Raw genomic sequence first — 18,680 nt, 5'->3', positions numbered from 1 at the left:
TGCATAACAAAATCCCTCTGTAAGCTGATAAGCTGATTGGTGGATTCGTATCAAGTGAAGAGTTTTTTTTTTTCTAACAAAACAGAAGGAATGTAAATTCCTTTTAGAAGTAGTTTATAAATGGCAGCTTTTAAAAGTATATTTGTGATGAACCAAATCCTGTGAGGATTCACCAGAATAAATAACACTTATTGAAAGCATTGTATTCCTGATTGTTTAGAGGCTTAAGGCCCGTTCATACCAAGAATAACTAATAATAATTTTAAAAAAGTTGAAAATCGTTGTAAATTTAAAGGAATAGCGGGGTTCACACCACAACTATAATTTGAATGGCTCAGAGGAACAATATTGTTGGAATAACTTTCAGATTTTTCAGCTGCTAAAAACATTGTCTTTAACATTTATTTAACTGACAAAAATACAAAGAAAATATTTCCAATTTTCTCACTGACCACCTTGTATTTTGTAAATATATTTTTTTATTTTGATGGCTGCAACACTCAAAATAGTTTATAACTGTCGCGTCATCTTTCTTTTTTAATTGTTTGGGAATTGAGGATACATTTCATCAGCAAATCACAGATTCTTGATTTTGTTGTATTTTACAAAATGTTCCAACTTTTCTGGAAATGGGGTTGTAGTCATTGGTGTGAGCGGTTAAAAACTGCTTTTAATTGAACCATTTCGAGATTGCAGACAAACCACGGCCAACTAATTTAGGTACAAAGCTTGGCAAGATCAATTCTGCTGTGGCACTGACACCATCCAAAATCCGGCTGATTTTGGAAGGCTTTGACTTCTGTTCTTCATGCATTTCTGATTGTAGGCGGTCAATCTGCCTCTGCATGCGGGAGGCTTGCTGCTCGAAGCCCTTCTGTAGAAGAGCATCCCTCTCCTGCAATACAACACACATTAAAGAATTGCTAACCCTGACTTTGACCTTTAAATTCTCTGGAGCACAAAAAAGAACATGTTTTAAAAAGAAAGTGTACTGTATTTACCCTCAGTTTGGCTTCCAGGACTCGTTCATTGTCTCTGCTCATTCTCTCATGCTCTCTCTCCATCTGATGAATGATCTGATTGACATGCTCGTCATGGGTTCTCTGCATGTCTTTAAACGCCCGCTCTTGTAACCGGTTCTGTTCCTCTAGGCCTCTTTGCCGCTGTTCTAAGATCTCATTCTTTAATCTCTGCACTGTATAGAGAAAGAGAGAGAGTTTAATAAACTCATTCTGGCCTAACAGCTGCACTAACTATCCCCACATACACCGCCAGCCTTATGTATGCAGGTGTGCATGTATGCAGTTAAGGCGGACTCAAGACAGGTGGATAATTAACTGCCTTAACTATTTATTACAGTTATGTGGAGTCATTATACTATATCATGCATCATTGAGAGCCTTATGGTTGATAGACAAAAGAATGCAGATGATTTGAATTGTACCCTCTTTTTCCTGTTCCGCTGCACTGAGAGATTCGTCGGCTCGTAGAATCATATTTCCAACCTCTTCCTTTGCTTTCAAAAACTTGCTCAACACTTCTTCACTCTGTCGAAAAAGAAAAATGTCAGGCATCATTTAAAACGTGTAATTTACACACACAAGTGATTTACATGTTTAAAATAGATCAAAAATGCTAAATAATCCATACAAGTGTCGTTTTTTGTTAATTAAAACCATTAAAATGTATTGTTGTTAATTGAAAAAAGCTGAAATAAAATAAAACAGATATTAGATGAAAAACAATTAAAAGTTAGTTATTTAAACCAAAATAAAATAAAAAATAAATCAAATTAATATAATATATATAAATAATAAAAAGACAAAAGCACAAAAAATTGCTAAAACAAACTAAAATACAGAAAATATAAAAATAAAAGATTTCTCAAAATATTAATAAATACTATACTCGTATATAAACAATACTGAAATAACACTGCCCATACGACTTAAGTGCAATATTCCAAAACTTCTATGACATCCATGTCATACAGTATTTTCATTGAATAACTGAAAAATTGCAAAGTTATACAGTACGTCTTCGTGTAATATAGCACTTGAGGTGTATGGGCCACTTCTATGGTGGGATGCATTTATTTTTTGGGACATGTTTAAACTTGAATAATGCTGTCAGAATTATCCAATTTGGGAATTGTGGAAAGGGAAAGTGGCGTAAAGGCCAAGTATGGTAACCCATACTAGGAATTTGTCCTCAGCATTTAACCCATCCAAGTTACACACATTAGGAGCAGAGTAGTGAGTAGTGAACACACACACACTGCAAACCCGGAGCAGGGGGCAGCCATTATGCTGTGGTGTCAGGGGAGTGATTAGGGGTTAGGTGCCTTGCTCAAGGCATTTCCTTGCAGAGCATGTGTGTTCCGTACCATAATTTGTGACTGAGTTCTTGCTTTGTATTCATTGGCCAGCTGTGCGAGCATGTCTCTGTACTGTCTGTATCCTCTAGGTTTCAGGTATGATCCATCAAAAATGCCTTTTTCCAGTTTATCAAACACATTATGCAGAACAGCCTCACATTGTATGACAGATTCGTCCCTATTCTGCTGGCAAATCTGTTGATATTCATCATAAATTTTCCCCTAAAACAAAAGAAAGAAACATAGAAAAGGTAAGAAACTGTTAGTATTTAAAATGTGCTCTGCCTTTCCACAGATGTGCTGTTTAATTTGAATTTGTGTGTCAGCGGGTACTTTACCATGAGCTCTTGTTGGTAGGTCTGGTCATTGTCATTGAAGGACATGGTGACGAAACCTTCAATGGCTTTCTTCTCTGCGACTGTGTGGATGTTGGACAGATCTGCAGGGTCCATAGGAAGCTGAGCCATGCTGAGCATCTCGGTCATGTAGGACTCCAGGGCCTGTTCCACTGCACGGACGTTCTGGATCTTAGCCAGAGACACGACTGCGTTCTCCAGACATGGAACCTTCCCGCTGCGGATCGCCTCTACGTAAACCTCAGCAAGATTCCCCAGAGCTGTCAGGAAACACAACGTGATAGTTCAGTCAGTCATTTGTTCTTTCTTTTACTTTTCATTAATCTCTTCAAACTTATTTATCTGCATAAAACTGTTGTAAGTGCTGCAACATTTTTTCTACAAGGGTTTCTGTGAAAGTACACACCAGAGCCAGTGATTGTACGGCCTCCGCTGACAGTTTTTGGATCTACGTTGTCGTAAATGTAATGGCAGAAGGTGTTTGCCTGCTCAAGGAACTCTGAATCCAGATCTTTCTCGGTCAGTTCTTCCATTCTCCTCATGTTTTGCGTACTAGCCGGCCGAGGGAACACAAAGCACTTTCTTACCGCAAAGAAATGACGCAAACAGCGGCGGGGCAGGTTAAACTGCGCAGTCTGAGGTGAGTTCCCTAAAATAAGAAATAACAAAAAAAGCAGTAATAATTGAACTGCAAAAGCATATTATACACTGCCCGGCCTGCCCAAATAAAAAAGTCGCTGTTTGGATTTATACAGGTAAATGTTTAATTAAAACATTACATTAAAACTTAAAGAGTCTATGATTGGATCATAATTTCACTGATTATTATGTGTCTAGCATGTTATATGTTTGGCAACAGTTCTTCAAACCATAACTGATGGAGTGTGTAGCTTTTCATTTCTTAAACAACCATGTAGGAAGACGCATCATGGCCATTCCAGGGTGACAATGTCAAGATTCACCAGGCTCACATTGTGAAAGAATGGTTGGGAGAGAACATGAAGAATCATTTTCACACATGAATTGGCACCTCTGAGTCCAGACCTTCAGAGAGAGTTCGGATTTGCTGGAGTAGACTTTACAGAGTGCTCGACTCTTGCATTGACAATACAAGATCTTGATTAAAACAATGTATGCACTTCTTGATGGAAATAACATCATAACATTTATTTCCATCAAGAGGTGCATACATTTTTGGTCAAGATCTTGTATTGTCAATGCAAGAGTCGAGTACTCGGAGTACTCTGTCACCGGCATACAATAAATTCTGGGCAGCCTTCGTTGAGCTGTGCGTGAACGCCTTCGAACACCTTTGAATTGAACTGTTGCCATCCTGGAATATGGCCATGATGTAAAAGTTAAAGTGATTATGTGAAGGCCAAGAATGGCAACCCATACTCTGAATATGTCCACTGCATTTAACATTTAAAGTTAGTGCACACATATTAGGAGTAGTGAACACACCCAGAGCAGTGTGCACACATTTTTGCTGTGGCGCCCGGGGAGCGATTGGGGGTTAGATGCCTTGCTCAAGGGAACCTCAGTCATTTCCTGCTGGTATTGAGAATCAAACCCGCAACCTTCGGGTTACCAGTGTGACTCTCTAACCATTAAGCTACGACTGCCCCTGTGTTTTCCTACATGGTTGAAGAAAATATGATCATATAACACCAATTTTATCATCTCTACACTGGTTACCTATTAAGTTCCGTATCAATTACAAAGTATTGCTACTGACCTATAAAGCCCTAAATGGCCCTAAAAAAGTTGAAGTTAAAGCCCTAAAAAATTTATTGAAGGGATCTTCTATCGCCCTACAATCCATCGCGCTCTTTAAGATCGCTAAATTCGAGGCTTCTGGTCGTACCTAGGATAACTAAGTCCACTAAAGGAGGGAGGGCGTTTTCACATCTAGCTCCTAAACTCTGGAATAGCCTTCCTGATATTGTCCGAGGCTCAGACTCGCTCTCCCAGATTAAAACTAGATTAAAGACGCATCTCTTTAGCCAAGCATTCACATAATGCATCTCATACCTTTTATACTACAGTTAAATCAGATCAAATGCATTCATATTATGAACAGCAGCTAATTATTTCCCATCTGCCTTTTTTGTTGTTATCTCGGGACGCCAGTCCCGTTGTCAGCTCCAGTTATGTATCCAGCCTCTCATGGAGACTACAGATGCCCCAACGCCTGTGATGAGACGACTCGACGCTTGTGAAGAGACGACCCAACGCCGGCGATATGTTATGCCCTAAATTAATACATGGTTAACTGATCTGTATTTTTCTATGTACATTTCTGAAATGCATTTTCTGTAAAGCTGCTTTGAAACAATATGTATTGTGAAAAGCGCTATACAAATAAATTTGAATTGAATTGAATTGAATTAGGGTTAGAAAAACTGTTGCCAAACATATAAAACGCAAGAAACATAATAATCACTGCAATAATGGACTCTTAAGCATTTAGTCATAAAGTCATAGACTCTTAAGCATTTGCCTATTTAAATACAAAATATTTACTTTTTTTTTTTGGGCCGGGCAGTGTACGTACAACAAAATTACTAATCCTTGCTAAATAGAATAACATAGACCAGCTAATTCTGCTGTATTCTTCAGAATCTGCTAAAGCTCTCAGCCAAGAGGGCAGGAAACACTAAAAATTAACATTTAACTGTTTTTTATCACTATTATTACTCAAGTCAGCTCTGTAACATAGCTATATTCAGTTTTGTTCAGGAAGACCTGGACAACGACGGCGGCCGACCGGCTAAAGCTGGCCGTGACTGAACGCGCAATCGAGCGCCGCATGATCGGGGTCCAACAGATCGACCACGTCCGCAACGAGCAGCTGCGGGCCATGACCAGGGTGGCCGACGCGGTGGACCTGGCCAACAAGGCCAAGAAGCGCTGGGCCGGGCACCTGATGCGGCGGACGGACGAAAGATGGACGCGCGAAGTCACCATCTGGTTGCCGATCGACATCAAGCGGCCACGTGGACGCCCTGCAACACGATGGCGCGACTCGCTACGACAAGATCTGGGACACAATTGGATGGGGCTGGCCCAGAACCGACAGACCTGGGCAGATCGTTGTGGTCTGCGCTGACCATCTTTGGCCGGCGAAGACAGACCGATTCTGGATTCTGGATTACTCAAGTATGAGGGGTACATAATCTCACCTGGTTTGAGTGTCAATGCGCTCTCCAGATACTCGTCTGAGGTTATTGTTTTATTCCCCATCTTCAGTTCCAGAGTGAAGTCACGAACAGCCCAGACAAACGATGGGAAAGTGCGCATGAAATCTGCCTCCTCGTCTCGACTCACTTCTGCTTTCACACGAATGTTCTCCGTCAGCTCTGTAACATAGCTATATTCAGTTTTGTTCAGGAAGAATTACACTAATGCTATGAAAGAGTGTTTCAATTATTTTGTTACAGTGAATGTGCATGTTTATTGTGTATGGCGGATGGAAGGATACTGCAGCTTTTCCAGTGCCGTGTTGTCAATGACCCCTAAGCTGTTGTACACTAGAGTGCTGCTGAGAAGAACAGCCAGACAGAAGATCCACGTGTCATGTTTCTCATCCCCCTAAAACAATAACAGTCCGTCAGCTACAGAATAAGTGGCCATACATTTGCCTGTACAACAACATCACACAATGTGAGAAACAGAGTTTTAATGCAATATGGCTGTTTTGCAAGCTCTGTAAAAGATCAAATTACTCATGCTGAAATTATGGTTTATTTTGTTGAAGTGGAGGTTTTTGCTACAGAAACATCACTGTGGATGCTGTATGGTCTTCTTCCTCACCTTCTTTACATCACCCAGTCCCTCTGTGTCCAGCAGCACCAGAGTGTGTCCTTCTTTATAGGGGTGAGGGACACACCACATCCAGATGCCTTTGGTCTTTGATTCAATAGTGCTGCCAAGAGCAAAGCCTGTGACAAATGCACATACAATATATATATATATATATATATATATATATATACACACACACAGTTGTAATCGAACTTATTCAACCCCCATTGCCAGTAAACCTGGTTTGCAATGGGGGTTGAATAAGTTTGATTACAACTGTGTGTGTGTGTATATATATATTATATGCTATACATGCATGCACACATCTAATTAGCCTACATGTTGTTTTATTATTATATTCTTTTATTTTGTTATTTTTCCATAAAATGTTCTCATTTGAACGCAGTTACTGTTTTCATAATGAGACACACATTCAAATTCTGTCTATCATATTTAGCATGTAGGCCTACTGTACGTGAGAGACTTTCAGCAGTTTCTCTCACCGGACTGTTGTCCTGCCAGGCGGTTCATAATGTAGGACTTCCCCGTACGATAGAGGCCCACCACAGACACCACCACCACCGGCTCCTTGATCCCATCCAGAATGTCTTTGGCTTGTTTCCTCAAATGCAACTTCTCATTTTCATCGTTTTCAATGAGACACACCGGAGCGGACATGAGCCCGCCACACGCCATGACTCTGAGAAAAAGCAGAAAGGTTCATAACATCTTACAGTGTTTAAAAAAAAAATCAGTATGGTATTTTTACGTTGCTGAACAGTTGTGACAGTTTAAATGTTGTGTCAAGTGTCAAAAGATTCTACAATACATACGCCAATTAAACCTCAAGTCTAAAGGTCATTCATTAAAGACATTGATAAACAGATGTGATTAATTAGTCGGTAGGCTACTTCAGTATTATGTGCTGAACACTTCGCTTAAACCGGAGGGTTGTTCCATAAAGTGCCCAAGATTTAATTTGATAGTTTTAAAGATTTATGAATACATTTCTCTTTGGTTTTATTTGGAAGCTGCAGTACATTTTTATGGCTAAGAAGAACATTAGAACATTACAATATAAAACAAAATAAAAAAGCAGAAGTTAAAATCACAAAATTCAAAATAAATAATTACAAAAGCACAGACTACATTTTAACAAAGATGAATCTGAGCTTAGTAATTGGCAATATTAGCCTACACGTGATTTACCCCATTACAATAGTCCCTTTACAGTTATTTCTATCATAAAAAATACACTTAATTGCAGGTTTAAATTTCAAAATTAGGGACATCTAATGTCCAACAACAAATATTTTAGCATGCTATATATATTTGATGTACTTTAATATGTCTTTCCATTCAAATACATTTAACACAATTATACAAATGGACAGTTCCTTTAAAGACATAACATTTCCCCCCAATAAATCTTATTTTTCCTTCTACTTTTTTTATTTTGTGATAATACCCACCAACACATAAAAACACATAATTAGAACAACAACCATTAAGTACATAGTTAGACACTTTTACATATAAAAAAAGGGGGGAAAAACAAACATTCGCATATTTATATCAAACTCTTATAATGACACATAATTCCTAATAAGTTATTATTAAAGTAATATTATTTAAATATCAAATATTCAAATATTCAATATTAAATAAGTAAATAAATAAAATAACAAATAACTAGAATTAAGGGAGGGAAGGTTATTTAGTTAATGTAGGCTAATATTTGTTCCTTTATTTTATGGAATATTCTTTGATTTTAGAGTTGCACATATCTTTTCAAAATGTATACTTTTGCTCTTAATTTCATGTTATCCTCTCCATAATGTACTGTATAAACTAAATCTAACCAAACATTCTTGCTTTCTCCAAAAAAAAGTATTGATTTAAAAGCTTTAATTCTCAGCATTCTAATTAAATAAGTATAAGTCATCTTTATTAAAGTAGCAGGTCCTAAACCCAAAACTATATTTTGTATCTTTATTATATTTGGTTTCTTAAAAAAAAATCTTCCCTGAATTCTGTTCCATTTTTTTTATTACAAGTATAAAATATATGAGTGTAATGAGATATAAGTTCACTGCAACTGATCCAACATCCTAAAGATAAATTATTATAATTAGAAGATATTTCCGGTAGTCTATAGTCTATTCATTTTCCAAGCAAAATGTAGGCTATATATTAGTACTTTCTAAGATTTTCAGATGGAGAATATTCCTGTGAAAAGTAAGTTTTGCAAACACCATGTCTCAAACGCATAAAACAGCACAAAATATATGCTGTTTGTGTTTGATGGTGGATCAATTTGATCTATGATCGACCTCTAGGGCTGCTTAAGAAACGGGTGCACACGCAGTTATCTAGACTAGATAAACCTCATCAAATTAATGGGATTGCGTGAACTTGAATTATCTTTTATGAAACCGCTTTAGCCCCAACTGATTTGTTAGGTTTATTCAAGTCGGGTTTTGGAGTTTAATCCCCGCTTTTCTCAGCATATTTTATGGAACAACCCTCAAGTTTAACATTCTCACCAGCGAAAAGTAAGTTCAACTTATAAAGTGTTTGGCTTTCAAAACATTGTGACCTTCTATTAAAATGTTCTCATTAGGTCGCCCCACAAAACAAAACTTTAAACATTCTCAACATGCTAAAAAGAATGGTCTTGACTTAACCTTAGCAATTGTTTGCCGAAAAATAACCAAATAATAAAAAAGGTTGCAATGACAATAAAACAATCCAAGCAAGCAAGCAACAACATAGCCTACAGCATGTTAGGGGCGTTCTCGTGATTGCATGCTACAACATAATTAATAAAAAGTAACAACAACAGGCGTGCAAACTCACATGCTCTTCCTGCGTGTTCGTTCTTCTTGTCCATCATAAATAGTAGGTCTACAGACAGAGTCGAGGCGTGTTCTCTCATTGGCGAATCAGTGATGCTTACACGAAATTGAAACTAAAAGCGAAGCAACGCTGCTTCGGTTTGGGATTGTTTACTGGACAAGGTTTCCCAGAAATCGACCGTTTAATGTCAACTCCGCTATAATGGGCGGATACTGAAAAACAACCACGTCGTTGTGGTAATAAAGACCTGCAATTCCGTTCAGTGCGCTGTGACTGAGAAGCATCGTGGGAGAAAGAGAGAGCATCTCATCATACAGTCGAGACACGTTACATTTAGGGTCATGTAAGTGAACTTTCTTTTATTTATTTAGCATTTATTCAAAATATATAGTCTATAGCCTAATTGTAAATCAGTGCAAACATTTTAGGCTACCAATGTAATCAGCAAGGCTTACTGATATAATCAGTAGACTATAATGTCCATTCAATACTTTTTTTCAAGAATTTATTCACAATGTGATTTGGCAAATTATATAACGTTATTATTTAAATAGTTATTTAACGCTATTATCTGAATATCTTTTTTATATATATATAAATGCATCCCTTTTGGCTTTGAAATATCTGCGGCAGATAAATAACTGTTCCTGAGACCAAACTTATTTTGAGAGGGGGTTCAGCGAAAAATCGGCAGGTGGCAGCAGGAATAGCTACCACTGGCAGCTGACAGCATAGAAATACATAATAAAGGCTAGATGTTTTACGGCGGAGTCTCGAACGGTATCACCCGGCGGCCATCTTGTCACAGGGAAGCTTTCTGTAAGGTGAGTGATCTGCACGAACACAAATCCTCTTATCTCGCTGAAATCTTGGCGGATTTACAAACGGTTTGGTTTCTTACAAACGTTATTAACGTGGCTATAATTCTGGATGCTTGAACCTGTTTAAATATTTAATAATTCATAAGTACGCAGTGTCATAACTACATCTCTGACGTTTATAACAAACCAACCCGTTTGAAAATCGGTAGAAAATTGAGCAAGTTATGGTTATTTAAAAAGTACATGCACCATTAAAACAATGTTACGAGTGAGCGAGCCCCCTGTGGCAAGATGGCCGCCGTGTGCGGACGTCGACCTCCATTGGCCAGCAGCGCGGACGAGACATCTAGGCCCTTTTGGGGTGTGGCGATGTCAAATAGCTAAATGGGTAGAAAGTGGGTAGCAATTGTTGCCACTAGTCATAAAAGTTTCAAGCTTGATTTCTTGATAAATATATTTATAATATTATTTTATAAATAAAAATATATATAAAGATTTAATAAACCATATAAATGAGACCTATGTTACTGTTATTATCCATTCGTTCTCCACCTAGCAGTGTTGAAAATCAGAAAGATAATATTGAAATCAAACAAAACAAGAATTAATTGTTTTGAGGTATGTTGTGTTTACAGGTTTTATACATTTTGTTTACAGTATTCTGTTTACAGTAACCAAATGATTATTTTCCCCTTTAGCAAACAGGAAGAGCTAGAGAGAGCCAGCATGTCTAATGCCAGACCAATGTCTTCGCCCATTTGTTTGGTGGAGAATGTGAACGGATCTCTCCGCGTCTGTAAGGATGCCATTGAGCTCCTGAGTAGAATCAAGGAGCCGGTGGTGGTGGTGTCTGTGGTGGGACTCTACCGTACGGGGAAGTCCTACCTTATGAACCGCCTGGCAGGACAACAGTCAGGTGAAAGAACTGTCTAGACACGCTAATATGTGAATATTAGCTACACCGTGCTAATAATAATAAAAACTCTAATTGTCTCAGGCTTTGCTCTCGGCAACACGATTGAGTCGAAAACCAAAGGCATCTGGATGTGGTGTGTCCCTCACCCCTATAAAGAAGGACACACTCTGGTGCTGCTGGACACAGAGGGATTGGGTGATGTGGACAAGGTGAGGGCAAGGATTGAGCTGTAGATTTGTTAATATTGTTATATGGTGGATGCTTTGATTTTGAAGACACTGTGTTTCAGGGAGACTCTAAGAACGACGGCTGGATTTTTTCTCTGGCGGTTCTGCTCAGCAGCACTATAGTGTACAACAGCCGCGGCACCATCGATAACAATGCAATTGAAAATCTGCAGTATCCTTTAATCGGCCACGTACTGTAACCCACATCCTCTTTCAAATATACAAGCACTTTGCAAGATACTGTTATTTCTCAATGTGCTGCAGCTATGTTAGTGAACTTGCTGAGCAGATCAAGATCAGATCGCCAGAAGCAGCAGACGATGAGGAAGAGGATTCCAAATTTGTGCTTTTTTTCCCATCATTCATCTGGGTGGTTCGAGATTTCACCTTGGAACTGGTAATTGATGGAAAGAAAGTGACTCAGGACGAGTACCTTGAGTTTGCCCTCCAGCTGAAGAAAGGTATTTTAGACAGACATTCTATAAACATCAAGCACCAGTATGTGAATTTAAATAATGAATTAGTCACTAAATACTAACAGCATTAAAAAAAAGACACAATGGTAAAATGTGTTATTTTCTCCTAAAAAAAACAACGAATTTAGGTATAAATAAAAAAGCCAACGACTACAACCTGCCCCGTCAATGCATCCGAAACTATTTCCCATCCCGGAACTGTTTCGTGTTCCCATCTCCTGCCTCGCCTGAAAACATGAAACGCTTAGAAAGCTTGCAAGAGCGGGACCTTGTAGCAGAGTTTCTGGAGGTCACGGGTCGTTTTTGTGACCACATCTTTCACAAGAGTGCTGTGAAAACACTGAAAGGAGGACACAGAGTTACTGGCAAATGTGAGTGCTTTACCAATTTAAATTATTGGAAATTTTCAGTGTTCATAGTGTGAACTTCAGACCCATAAGCCTTTATATTTTTTAAAAGGTAAAATGCTGTATGTTTGTGTGTGTTGTCAGTGCTCGGGCACCTGGTTGAGATTTATGTGGATACAATCGGCAGTGGGAAGGTGCCCTGTCTGGACAATGCAGTGGTTGCTCTCGCAAGTCTAGAGAACCAGGCAGCTGTTCAAGAAGCTTTGATAGTGTATCAGAGTGGGATGGAAGGGGTAAGGCACACAATTTCATATTTAGTTCGCACTGTTACTCAGAAAACTGTACTTTACTTATCTAAAGCTGATTTGATATAATGTTAAATAAAATGATACACATATACAGGTCACTTACAGCAGGCAATAGTTTAAATGATCATGTTATCCATTTAATATTCAGTAAATAAATAAAGCTCTGCCTTTGTCAAATGAAAATTTTTTTTTTTTTTACTGACCAGTTTTAATTAAAATACTTGCGTTTAATTTTTACAGCCATTTAGTGACAAAGCATGCTGTTCATTGCAGGTGAAGAACAAGTTCCCAGTAAATGTGGATGATATTTCCACGGAGCACCAGAAGTTCAGCAGTCTGGCCACCTCTGAGTTTATGAAACGCTCCTTTAAAGATGAAAAAGGAGAACACCTAAAAGAACTAGTGGTGAGTTTCAAATGCACAATTATATGCATGCATATAATGCAGCTATATTCTTAAATATGCAAATGTTTGTTAATTTAATCTTTATTCTTTTTTTTTTTTTTATTATTATATTTACACTTAATATAAAGTGGGACCAAATGTTATCCTTGTGAAAAATTAGTTTTTGTATTTTAGGGAAGTTGGAGGGGGGCATAGATGATTATTTATTCCCTAACCAATAACTCGGCTAGTATAACAGACTTTTTCCAGTGTGTATATGTGATGTATGTACTGTGTGTATGTATGTTTAGGAAAACATAGATGTACACTATATAGGCCTGCTGAAAGATAATGAGATGGCGTCAGAGAGAAAGTGCAGAGATCTGCTGAAGAATCTGTTCTCTGACATGAATAAACGGCTGCAGAATGGAGAGTACAGTCAGTCTGGAGGATATGAACTCTACTGCAGAGACCGAGACGCCATTGTTGAGAAATACCGCAGAGAACCCAACAAAGGTGTATCGGTGAGGACACTTTCAGTGTGTTTTTACAAAATGGTTCTTTAAATACACATAGGGTTATGAGTATGTCTATAGATGTGCTCTAAATATATATGTTTATGTGCAGGCTGAGGCCGTGCTGAACGAGTTTCTGAATGAGCGAGGAGCTGAATCAAACAGTATCCTCCACACCGATACAAAACTCACTGAAAACGACAGAAAGATTCAAGGTAAATCTTTACCCAACCTTATGAATATTTGTAATTCATTAGGCGGTTTCATCCTGCAGCATTTGTAATTGAAAAAATGAATATGAAATGGAAACCAAACCCAAATCCTTAAACCATCTTGAAGTTCTCTCCTTTTTTATTGTGACTGACAGAAGGAAAGGAGAAGAATGCTCTGCTGGAACAGAAGTGTAAAGAGGAGGAGGAGAAACGCATTGAAAGTGAACGAATGGCGCATGCAGAAAATGAGCGGCAGAAGGACCGAATGAGGCAGATGGAGGAGAAGTTCAACGAGGAGAAGGAGCAACGGCAGCAGGAGATGGACAGAGCCATTGAGAGCAAACTGAAGGAGCAGGCGGAGATGCTAAACAAAGGCTTTAGGGAGAAAGCTGAATTTCTGGATGAAGAGATAAATAATCTTAAAAAAGAAAAGGAAGAGAAAGAGAAAAGTTCTGGTGGTTTTTTGAAGGAATATCTGTTGCCTATTGCTGGAGCTGTATCAGAAATCCTTCCTTCCATCCTCCAATACAAGGTGCTGATGAAAGGACTCAAAAGAAAATAAATACCCCTTCAATGCAAATCACTGTTGAATTACAAATTGATTCATTTAAAGATTTAAAGTTATAGCTTGTAAAACTCAATCATAAGTTGGTTTTATTTAGTTTATAAAGTAGAGTCCTAATTCACATTCTTACAGTGTACTGTGCACAAACATTATGCATACTGTGTTGCTGGTTATGGGAAAAATCCATAGTTTTAAGCATGTACAGTAGTAAGACATACAAGTTTGCCTATATTTAGTAAACCTTCATTTCAAATATCGTTTGTGTTTGTCATAAACTTTAAGCCTTACAAATCTTATGATAACCCCAAATTCAAAATTAGCTGTAAGCCATAATCATCAAAATTATAACAGATAAAGGCTTGAAATATCTCACTTTGCATGTAATGAGTATATATAATATATTAGTTTCACCTTTTAAGTTGAATTACTGAAATAAATGAACTTTTGCACGATATTCTAATTTTTCGAGTTTCACCTGTAAATTCTTTTAGCGAGCTCCTCGTGGTGTCAGGTTTCGTTTTACCAAATTTATTTTAACTACTTTCTAATCTTGACAAAACACATATGGTCAGAAAGGTCTGAGTTTCACGGTTCCATATCTGCCAACCTTTTTTGTGATATTGAGACAAAAAAAATTGTTACAGGAGAATGCATAAAAAAAACACCCAGTGGCTATTTTTGGTACAGCGCCTAAACAAAATCTCATGGGAACTTACATTTTGTGATACCAACTTAAAATTTGGAACACAAATTGGTTAGACATATGGCTTTGATTTGATTTTTATTTATTTTGTTAATATTTTGTGGAGTAGGCCTACATTTGATATACAATAAATTTAAACTTCCATAACTTCAAAAAATGTATTCATTTTTTAAAAACAAGACCAAACATATGTCTATATTCCAAAGCATTCCTGAATTACAACCATTCACATTTGGATAGTGCAATGTTAAGTATATTCTCAAAAAGGGGGGGTGACACTTTTTTTTTTTTTTTTGCAGCAAAAATGTCAATTTTTCTTGCATTTTTAACTAAGCATGAGCAGTTCTTAGTCAAACATTGCCACTAACATTTTCCAAGGGTACAAATAAACAGAGATTCTCAGAAATAAACACAAATAAACATTTTGAATTCATTGTGAATAAAAAAAAAACAGTAAACAGGTACTGAATGTCATCCGGCATTCTGATATTGCTGGTCGTTGGATTAATTTGGTAAAAGTATTATCCTCCTTTTCTTTTAGGGCCTTCCATTTTATTTTTCATAGTTTTAAAAACAATTTTGTGGGTTTTATCACTCGTCTCAGAATCTGAAGAGTTTTCTGGTATCTGCTCTATAACTTGCATCCTCTTTTCTCTACTCTCATTCCTTCTACCGTAAAATGAGCTAGGTGTGAAGCCCTGAAAGAAAATATCCAAAAATACTAAGATAGTCACCTAGACATACTAATATCAGTTTAACCTGTAAACTTGTAAAAAAAAAAAAAATCCTCAAAATACCAAGATGGTCAAAATTAGGGTTAAGAGTTGAAGGATAACAAATTTTAAGAATCTATTTCATTTTAGGTTTAACTGATGATTATTGAGTTTCCAGCAGTAGATTCCGGCCAGACTTGTAAATGAGTCAAATCATTGAATTATCTCACCTTTTGTTCTGCAAATTACTTTCAGAGCCATTTGCTCAAGGTACAGCGGTGCCTTTGTCTCTATGATAATGTTAAGGTTTGAGCAATCAAGTCAGGATGATTGGATTAGCAATACAATAGCTGATTGGCTCGGTTTCTCTAGAGCAATCTAGAGAACCTGCCATACCGGTTTTTGCTGGATAAGAAGACTCCTCCCCCTTTGAATGTATATAACTACAATGCAATACTGTATTAGAGTTAGACTGATGTTGGAAGACCGTTAGGTCTAGACTGATGTTGGAAGACCGTTAGGTCCAGACTGTTTGAAAGAATTGCAGCCACGCGCAATAAAGAAGAACTTCTGCTTGAACGTGATCCAAACGTCTCCTGGTATTTGCTTAGAAGAAGGAAAAGTTTCCTACAGTTTTGGTGCCGTGACCCGGATAGAGCTACTCACAAAGATCTGACTGAGTTCCAGCTTCCTCCAACCTGAATCCTCAACAAAGATCTCAACTGACTGAGTTCCAGACTGAATCTCAAACAAAGATCTGCTTTCCAGACTGCATCTTTTGGAATCCAGAGCAAAACTTCCAGCTGAACAAAGCAAGGTCTGGTGAGTGCGACTATCCAAAAGAACCTACAATACCAGTACAAAAGTGTGATCCTCTGCGCCGACAGAGAAGCGTTAAACAAACAGCTGCAAGTTTTGTTAACTAAGTTATCCTCTAAAGTTTTTCTTTTAGAGATGAAAGTTATCCTCTGTTTTTAGGCAGGGAAGTTTAGCATTACGCTAATATTTTGGTATCCTCTGTTCTCAGGCAGGGAAGAATAGCATTACGTGCTAATATTTTGTTTTTGTTGGTATCCTCTGTTCTCAGGCAGGGAAGAATAGCATTACGTGCTAATATTTTGTTACCCTCTACGTTTGCTAGAGACGATTCATTTCTTTTATTTTGGTTTATCCTCTGCTTTCTTGTTAGGCAGGGAAGATTAGCATTACGTGCTAGTTAGTTTGTTTATCCTTTGTTTCACAGAGAAGGTTAGCATTACATGTTAAGATTTGTGTGTATCCTCGTGCTAGAGAAGGCCTGTCCTTTGTAAGCTAGAGAAGATTAGCATCATGTGCTAATAAGATTGTACCCTCTGTTTGTAAGACAGTAGAGAGAAGTTTAGTGTTTGTTTGTGTGGTAACATAGAAATTCACAATGTTTAGGAAAAGTACTAGACTGACTACCCCTTTATGGACAGATAGTGAATTCAAGTCTTTGTTATCAGAGCACATGGACTCCATCGTGACTGAGCCAGTCAGATTGAATTTAACAAAGAAATTTGCCATTGATGCAGACGAAGTATGGTCAATTGAAGATTGCAAGAAAGTGTTGGGTGCATGTATCAGGAAGAAAAATGTGAAAGGTATTATCTTATGTCACAGAGAGTTTAGCTTATACATTGTACAAGAACAGGCTCGTTGTATTGATAAGTTAAATGAACAGAACAAACAATTGCACACTCGAATGTCCTGTCTCACAGACAAGGTGGGCGGTAACAAGGCCTCAACCAAATGTGTCTCAGAAGACCAACAGTCAGATGAAAGCGATCCTGATTCACAGTCTTTTGATAGAATAGAGGACAATGTCAATGCAGATGTAAATGCAGTTGAAGTGTGCGTAGCTAGACAAAAGCCTCAGGGAAAAGGTGTTGATACAGTTTCATTTGCAACCCCCATATTGCAGTCAAAAGCAGTCAAAACATCTTTAGGTCCTAAAGATATTGAGAGAATTGCTGAAAGTTTGCCATCAGTGCAAAGAAATTTTGCTGAGTTTAGGAGAGAGTTGTCCAAAAAGATGCGGCTCTATGATATGACTCTAGCTGAAGTCACCCAGCTAATATCACAGATCTTGACTGAGTCAGAATTCAATCATTTTGAAAGTGCTGTAAACAATTCTGAACTGCAACAGGCCAGTAAAGATGATTTGAGAGAGGAAGTTCTGAGAGTGTTAACGGACATTGTTGGACCAAAAGTGGATTGGTCAAAGCTCACTAGTTGTGTACAGAAGAAGGGTGAAACTGTTTGTGAGTACACAGAACGCTTCTGTCAGACAGCTGCAGTGTACAGTGGAATTGCAGACACGCCAGAGAAGGTGTTAGGTGATAATGGCCCTTTGGTTCGCACATGGTTTCATTGTCTTTTGCCAGAACACAGAAATGCATTGCCTTACTTAGAATTAACATGGTCCAGTAGAACCCTGGAAGACAACCTGGACAGTTTAGTCACTTGGGAAAGAGACTCTGATGTCAGAGAGAGAGTAAGAATTGCAGCAGTTACTGTTAAGGTCAACTCAGAGAAGCCAAAGAAACGCAAAAGTCCTAGAGAAGCCAGTTGTTCTTACTGTGGCAAGCACGGACATTTTGGAAGAGAGTGTAGAAAAAACAAAAAGAATTTTAGAGACGTAACCAATATTGCTCAGCTTTTACTCAGTCTGCTTGCTACTCTGAAGCAGCCGCTCCCCTCGTCATTAAACTCGTGGGGCAACTTGTTGAGATGTTAGCCATTTGGGCTGTGAGTGCTTAATTTCCCCAGTAACTTACAACAAAGATGAAAGACTTGTTTTTGTTTAATAGCACAAAAGGAAAGTGACTGTCTCAGTTTTCCTTTGGGGGACACTGATTAAGTAAACTCACAGCCTAAAATGTTATGTTACAGCACAGGCTTCATCAGTAATGGTGTTAGGTCAGACTGTAAATTTAAAAAGCCCTCATGCAGGTACTAATGAATCAAGCAAAAGAAATTGGTTAACGACCCTCACAGCTCCGAATATTGTATTACAGCGTGCACCAGTTACGAACCCATCCTCATGTATGATGTCTGCAATGACTGAAGTTGT

At 38.0% G+C, this 18,680-nt stretch overlaps 2 protein-coding genes across 6 annotated transcripts; one reads left to right on the top strand and one right to left on the bottom strand.

Moving 5' to 3' along the window:
* Positions 1-73: 73 nt before the first annotated feature.
* On the bottom strand, positions 74-9,597 carry LOC306998744 (guanylate-binding protein 3-like). 3 transcript variants are annotated; one of them, XM_079613042.1, is made up of 11 exons: positions 9,400-9,529; positions 7,044-7,240; positions 6,550-6,677; positions 6,218-6,327; positions 5,957-6,106; positions 3,140-3,384; positions 2,716-2,993; positions 2,387-2,599; positions 1,445-1,547; positions 1,002-1,195; positions 74-895 (listed from the first exon to the last, which is right to left on the bottom strand). In XM_079613042.1, the coding sequence occupies exons 2-11, from the start codon at positions 7,234-7,236 to the stop codon at positions 671-673; spliced, it is 1,839 nt and encodes a 612-aa protein (XP_079469168.1). In that variant the 5' UTR covers positions 7,237-7,240; positions 9,400-9,529; the 3' UTR covers positions 74-670. The 3 variants fall into 3 exon arrangements, with proteins under 3 accessions (XP_079469168.1, XP_079469169.1, XP_079469167.1); XM_079613041.1 differs by having other exon boundaries at positions 124-895; positions 3,140-3,382; positions 5,919-6,106; positions 9,400-9,597; XM_079613043.1 differs by lacking the exon at positions 3,140-3,384 and having other exon boundaries at positions 5,919-6,106.
* Positions 8,901-14,624, top strand: gbp1 (guanylate binding protein 1). 3 transcript variants are annotated; one of them, XM_079613045.1, is made up of 12 exons: positions 9,508-9,742; positions 10,033-10,223; positions 10,919-11,136; positions 11,218-11,345; positions 11,426-11,535; positions 11,628-11,824; positions 11,968-12,210; positions 12,331-12,479; positions 12,768-12,899; positions 13,190-13,402; positions 13,506-13,608; positions 13,761-14,624. In XM_079613045.1, the coding sequence occupies exons 3-12, from the start codon at positions 10,947-10,949 to the stop codon at positions 14,165-14,167; spliced, it is 1,872 nt and encodes a 623-aa protein (XP_079469171.1). In that variant the 5' UTR covers positions 9,508-9,742; positions 10,033-10,223; positions 10,919-10,946; the 3' UTR covers positions 14,168-14,624. The 3 variants fall into 3 exon arrangements, with proteins under 3 accessions (XP_079469172.1, XP_079469170.1, XP_079469171.1); XM_079613046.1 differs by lacking the exons at positions 9,508-9,742; positions 10,033-10,223 and adding an exon at positions 8,901-9,095; XM_079613044.1 differs by lacking the exon at positions 10,033-10,223 and having other exon boundaries at positions 9,498-9,742.
* Positions 14,625-18,680: the final 4,056 nt, after the last annotated feature.

This window comes from Phoxinus phoxinus (assembly GCF_949152265.1).
Source record: "Phoxinus phoxinus genome assembly, chromosome: 5".
NCBI lineage: Eukaryota > Metazoa > Chordata > Actinopteri > Cypriniformes > Leuciscidae > Phoxinus > Phoxinus phoxinus.
Note: the sequence above shows the minus strand (reverse complement) of the source record. Positions and strands in the feature narration are given on the sequence as shown.

What these genes read in the sequence shown, in the direction of transcription:
- LOC306998744 (XM_079613041.1), bottom strand. Translation starts at nt 7,236, where the DNA reads ATGGCGTGTGGCGGGCTCATGTCCGCTCCGGTGTGTCTCATTGAAAAC. An exon ending in CCGTACAATCACTGGCTCTG is followed by an intron (nt 2,994 to 3,139) that starts GTGTGTACTTTC and finishes GTTTCCTGACAG; the next exon opens with CTCTGGGGAATCTTGCTGAG. An exon ending in GAACTCAGTCACAAATTATG is followed by an intron (nt 1,548 to 2,386) that starts GTACGGAACACA and finishes CTTTTTCGACAG; the next exon opens with AGTGAAGAAGTGTTGAGCAA.
- gbp1 (XM_079613046.1), top strand. Translation starts at nt 10,947, where the DNA reads ATGTCTAATGCCAGACCAATGTCTTCGCCCATTTGTTTGGTGGAGAAT. An exon ending in AATGCAATTGAAAATCTGCA is followed by an intron (nt 11,536 to 11,627) that starts GTATCCTTTAAT and finishes AATGTGCTGCAG; the next exon opens with CTATGTTAGTGAACTTGCTG. An exon ending in AACCCAACAAAGGTGTATCG is followed by an intron (nt 13,403 to 13,505) that starts GTGAGGACACTT and finishes GTTTATGTGCAG; the next exon opens with GCTGAGGCCGTGCTGAACGA.